The sequence below is a fragment of the Asparagus officinalis genome, chromosome 4, assembly GCF_001876935.1.
Source record: "Asparagus officinalis chromosome 4, Aspof.V1, whole genome shotgun sequence".
Taxonomy (NCBI): domain Eukaryota; kingdom Viridiplantae; phylum Streptophyta; class Magnoliopsida; order Asparagales; family Asparagaceae; genus Asparagus; species Asparagus officinalis.
The window spans coordinates 243,404-249,632 of record NC_033797.1 but is presented as its reverse complement, the minus strand read 5'-3'; the positions used below and the strand labels follow the sequence as shown (position 1 = coordinate 249,632).

The window sequence follows — 6,229 nt, the reverse complement described above, 5'->3', positions numbered from 1 at the left end:
ATATATGTGGACGTATCCACACTCATCGAAGAAGGATAATTGGTGTCGGATTCAGAATATATGTTTTGTTTACATCGGAGCAACAACACCAAAATGTACAGTGGCTTATCAGGTTAAGCTCGACAAGCATGAACCATCTATGCCACAAGAGACAATTATTACATCAAAGTTTTGCTGGAAAATGACACAGAAAAGTATATGCTTATAAGATTCTTTGTAGTTTTTCACGGCATTTAAACGTTTCTTTGTGGAAACCTGACAGTCAACATAAATTTTGATAGGCTATGTTTCTGTCCCGAACAGAGATAATCAGTAAGAGAGACATCTGCTATAGCATGCATCAGACGTGGAACTTTATTACAACCGATATTGCTCAAGGATATCATGAAATTGGGAAGGCCTTTTTCTAGACCCTGAACAGATTTCCTGAAAACATGAAAACTAATGTTAATCTAAGAATAACCGAAGCAGTTAAAAGTGATCGGTCCAATGAAAATGTCAATGTTTCCAACTTCAGGTCGACCAATCTCACCCTTGGTTGGCTCAGATATAAGTTTAGCCATTTAATCCGCTATGACCTGGCTAACTCACTCAGCAACAACATCCTACTTAACTCAAGACCACACCTACATAGGTAAGTTACAATACACATGTAGTGTAACTCAAGCAACACACCTATGGAAATACATTTTTCGTCCATCAATATTAAAGATTCAAACCGTAGATTCTAAAATTAATGAAGATAAAAAATGGGCAAAGTTCATAACCTCCCCAAACCCCAAACATAAATTTTGGCCCATTTTGAGATAGCCCAAAACTTCTTGGAATTGTCACATAACCCTCAAAACTTTTAAGGCTTCCAGAAAATTCCCTTAACGCTTGAAACTTTTTCAACATGCCCCATAATGGCATAATGGCTTTTTTCTGGAAAAAATTATCAAAAGTTAATAGCGGTTTTCTTACATAATGTTGAAAGTTTGGAGGTTCCATGGAAAATAACGCTGAAAGTTGGGAGGTATTTTGGAAAAGATTGGGGGTTTATGTCATCTCGTGGGAAGTTTATTGAAACTCAAAACATCATGGGAGTTCTGTGGACGGCCCAAAAGTTTTTGGGGGATTAATTGACAGTTTCAAAACATTTTGGGATTATTTAAAAAATAGGCCAAACAAAAAAAAAATTGGCAGGGGTGGCATGGGTGGGTGGTGATTTGGGTTTTTTGTTGTTGTTGTTTGGGTGGGTGGGTTGTGAACTTTATATGACATACATTCAATATTTATAGCTTATATATTTCATAACCTAGAAATGAAGGGTCTGTAACGATCTCACAGATCATCTTTTGTGAGTTGCTAGGATTATGACCATTTGATTATTGCCCCATTTGCATTTCAACGTGTAGTTAAAAATGAATGGTTTTGATTAACAATATTCATGGATAAATGTGTATATGTCATAGGTGTAGTTATACCTTGTGCATATTATAACTCAACATATATATGTGTGTATGTATGTGTGTATATATATGAGAAATATGGGTATGCTTGGTACCAAGCACAAATTTTGTGCTTGGTAGTGATGTGTCACATCCCCATCCACTCCATACCCATGTGAATGTGGTCCCAAATTTGAATGAGTGGAGGAGGATGTGACACCTCACTACCAAGCATAACTTTTTGTGCTTGGTACCAAGCATACCCATATTTCTCTCTCTCTCTATAATATATATACACACATATATATGTTGAGTTATAATATGCACAAGGTATAACTACACCTATGACATATACACATTTATCCATGAATATTGTTAATCAAAACCATTCATTTTTAACTACACGTTGAAATGCAAATGGGGCAATAATCAAATGGTCATAATCCTAGCAACTCACAAAAGATGATCTGTGAGATCGTTACAGACAGTTCATAAATCATAGGCACTCTTAAGGAAGAAAGAGAAGAAAGTACCTCCAATGCAGAAGCCACACGCAGGAGCGTGGCCTCGCCCCATGGTCGGCCTATTAACTGCATGCCTATAGGAAGTCCTTCTTTATCATGACCAATCTGGATGTTTAAGAGGTTGGAAAACAACAATGAGGGATCTAATTTTAACGGAACATAAACATAAATTTATATCAGCAATATGTAACAGATCCTGTAGTTTTCATCCTGGGTAATTCATCGTCCCAAATCAACTTTATTAAAAAATTGGAAGTTCTCTTAGATACAAATACTTCCCCAAATCAACTTATTAAACAATTAAGGCTCTCTTGGATATAAAAATTTGCCTCTATATCTACTCTTGTTGTTTGAGCTACTACTTCAGTAATAGAGAAATATGTTAGTGGCTTAAAGTTTACAAAGGGAAATAAAAGTTATAGAGATTGTACAACATCCATAACAGCCTAACGTGGAAGGAAATTAATTCTCATTGCTTTCCTCATTACATTTCAAAACACTAATCCGCTTCATTTCATACTTGGTTATTTATCAATAAATGGCTAACTACAAGATGACATCTTCAGGGAACAATTATGAGTTACAGAAGAAAGCTATTTTCACTCACAGGAACAGAAATAGCTGGAAGACCAAGAAGATTTCCTGCTAGTATGAATTGCATCAGGTACGCTGTAACCAAAGATCCAAATTATGCAAAGATAAATAATCGATACAGAAGCAAATCTGATCCAATATTTCAGTATAAACTAAAAAAACTATTTAATCTGTCCATGTAACACAAAACTGAAACAGCTTCATCCCCTATAAAAGGGTGAAAATAAACATGTTAGCTAAACTTAAGTAGGAAAAATAATGATAAGTGTATGTTCAATTTTTCAATCTGTCTGGTCATTCCCTAGAGCTGATGGCTAAATAAAGATAAAGAAAGTGGTTCCATTTAAAATTTATACTTCTTTTTATCTTCTCCGCTGATACCCATCTCATTCTCAAAGTCTACATCATAAGAACTATTACATCCAGGCAGGAAAACTATTCAAGAGAACATGATACACAGAAAAACTTGTTGGTTCCTGTTTATTAATTAAATAACCATGCCAATAAACAGCATTCTGGGGTTCACCTTGCAGTCACTGGCCATGTTTTCTATATACATAAACAGGGTAAATTTCACAAATCTATCATAGACTACTAGAAGTTTTACAGAATTAAACTATTTTGTTAAGAAAAATATAAAAATGACTAGGATTGACAAACATTAGTGTATGTGACATGTGATACATGACATGCTTTGCATATTTTTGCCCTTACTATAGTCAAGTTTACTTTGAGTTTGCCTTACATCTCAAATTTGTTTTCGCGCTTCCGGCTGTAAGGAATAGGATTGTATAAACCAACAAATTAACAACGGAAGCCAAAGAGCATTTTTTTAAAATAAAAGATAAGCCAATAAATCCAATTTACCTGACACCTCATAATTAGACTCCCCATGTTTGAGAGAACTTGATGGTATTTTAGGTGCTGTGATGCTGCAAATGACAAAAATATTGAATGTCAGATTGTGTCAAAAGGATTTATTATTGGGAACCCAAGAGATGAACGCTAGCCCTGGATCAAGGTGGGTATGAATGATAAATTGGAATTAAAACAAATGAAAACAACAGCCACCACAATAGAACCACCATAATTTAAAATAGTTCTGCCACAACACAGGCCTATGTCCACGCACAAGGAGAATTTTCCACTCTATCAACAGAGAAAATAACTATTCAACAACCCTCAAAACTTCAACAAAGCTTGAGGCTCCAACAGAATAGACAAATTGGCAAATACAATAGTCAGTTCACAAGCTCTATACAGAAAATCAACTTGCAGAAACTCCTTCTGACAAATACTAGAAGTCAATCAAGACTTCCAAAATGGATGTGCAATGTTGAACAAATTAACCCGAGGTGAGGTCTTCAAACGTAACCCCCCCACCCACCCACCCACCCACCCACCTTTTTTCCTCTCTTTCTATTCTTCATTTCTGTCAAAGACTCCACATTTGTAGAGGAAACTGACATAGAATAGATGAATGAATGCCCACTCTTCATATCCAACTTAAGTCCTTATATAAATTCAAGCCTCAACCCAAACACAAGTGGATTGCACCAAAATTATCCAAAGCCAACAATTATACGAAGCTATGAACAAAACAGGTGTACGGTGGTGCAACATTAACCTGAAGGTTTGTTTTATGCAATAAATTCAATGATAAATTACATGTTATCCTTTAGAAAGGCATAAAGGGAAATACCACTAAGATTACAACTAAATCATGCATATTTCTCTATTATTCATATTTTTCTTTTTCATTGTCACCATGGTAATATTGATTGCTAAAGCACAGTATATCTTGATTCTCTATGTTCACCATATCTCTAATTTCAGTTTCAACTAAAAAGGAAAACCTATGTGTTAGGCCTAGGGTTGTGCAGGACTGCAGGGAATTCGGTTACCTTATAGGAAAAAAGGAGATAGTAAAATGTGCATATTTCTCTATTATTCATATTTTTCTTTTTCATTGTCGCCATGGTAATATTGATTGCTAAAGCACGGTATATCTTGATTCTCTATGTTCACCAGATCTCTAATTTCAGTTTCAACTAAAAAGGAAAACCTATGTGTTAGGCCTAGGGTTGTGCAGGACTGCAGGGAATTCGGTTACCTTATAGGAAAAAAGGAGATAGTAAAATGTGCATTTTGAGGGTTCATTAGGTTTATGAAAGTACTTAGATCAGGGTTTGAGCCTTGAGGAGAGGGATATGAAAAAGAAAGAACAAGTAAAAATATTAATGGTCTATTCTTTAATCTAAGTGATGGAGAACGGAAGCATAGTGATCTATTGAGATGATTACTTGGATAAAACAAAATAAAAAAACAACTACTGCAATTGCAGTCTTCATCATTTAAGTAAAGAGTGAATACAAATGATGAGCTTCACACTCGGGCCCTTCACATTCCGGTAACTCACATGCCTAATACTAGTTGCAATTCACATGCAGGGTTGCTTACAAAGCATTCTTCTCTCCTCTCAAATAAAAAAAAGCACGAACTTATTCATAGAAAATGTACGAATATAATAAATCCTAACTAAAGAACAGGTGACATTAAATAACATTCTAACTAAAAGAACATTAGATAAGATCCTAACCAAAGAAAGATATAATATCAAACAAAACTATAAACAATTTATCTAATCCTATGAGGACTAAATCAAATCTGATTTTCATCAAGTATTTTTTCCGGATTCAAATCTGAAATCTATCATGCATCAAATCTCCCCTTGTTTGCCCTCGAGTTTAAAATTGCATAGCACTGTTGGACTTTGATTTGTTGCCTTGTTGATGTCGAAGCTGAAATGGTGGATCTTTTCAGTTCTTTACTAAATGATGGAGAATAGAGGCATGGCGATCTGTTGAGATGATTATTTGGATAAAACAACTATTGAAATTACACTCTTCATTTAAGAGAAAAAAAATACAAATGATGGGCTTCACACCTGGACACTTCACATGCTGACAATTTACATGCCTAATACTAGCTACAATTCACATATATACTTTCTCATAAACATTCTTCTCTCCTCACAAATGAAAAAAAAACAATCTTATTTACATAAAAACGATGTAGATAAAAAAATCTTAATTAAAGAAGAGAGAACATCAAATAACATCCTAACTAAAAAGAAGATAACGTTAGATAAGATCCTAACCAAAGAAAGAGATGAATCAAATAAACACTACTATAAAAAATTTATCAAATCCTAATAGAACTAAATCAAATCCAATCTTCATCAAATAGTTTTTTTCTAATTCATGTCTAAAATCTTTCCTGCATCACTGACACCACAATTAGCAATATTTCAGAGAAACATTATTTTAAAAAATTGTACATAATTAAACACGATGATATTTGTTAGCTATTAATAATTAAAGGAACTCATTGGTTATGTTAAATAAAAACATAATTAATAAAATTAAGTTAGATGTAAATTGACACTCCATGGACTCGCTAATTAATGTCAACTCCTGATTCTCTAGAATAGATAAAACGGATTTACTGTTAAGTCTATATTAGCTCAATTTCCAAAAGATTGCTTCTATATATCAAATGCAATGTTCAACTGTACAAGGAGTTTTGTTATTTCCTCCACTAACATACTTTCACACTCCCTCCAAACAAAGGAGAAAAAACTTCCAGGTACATGAGAATACATTGATAGAGTTAGTAGAA

The 6,229-nt window shown here is 34.1% G+C and overlaps 1 protein-coding gene across 2 annotated transcripts in view; it reads right to left on the bottom strand.

Moving 5' to 3' along the window:
- Positions 31-6,229, bottom strand: part of LOC109836270 (fatty acid amide hydrolase) — a 24,341-nt gene continuing 18,142 nt past the window's right edge. For both annotated transcript variants that reach the window (XM_020404133.1, XM_020404132.1), the window contains exons 18-21: positions 3,416-3,480; positions 2,562-2,623; positions 1,964-2,059; positions 31-426 (exon numbers count right to left, since the gene is read on the bottom strand). In XM_020404133.1, coding sequence (XP_020259722.1) covers positions 358-426; positions 1,964-2,059; positions 2,562-2,623; positions 3,416-3,480 — 292 coding nt within the window. In that variant the 3' untranslated portion in view covers positions 31-357. The remainder of the gene's footprint in view (positions 427-1,963; positions 2,060-2,561; positions 2,624-3,415; positions 3,481-6,229) is intronic.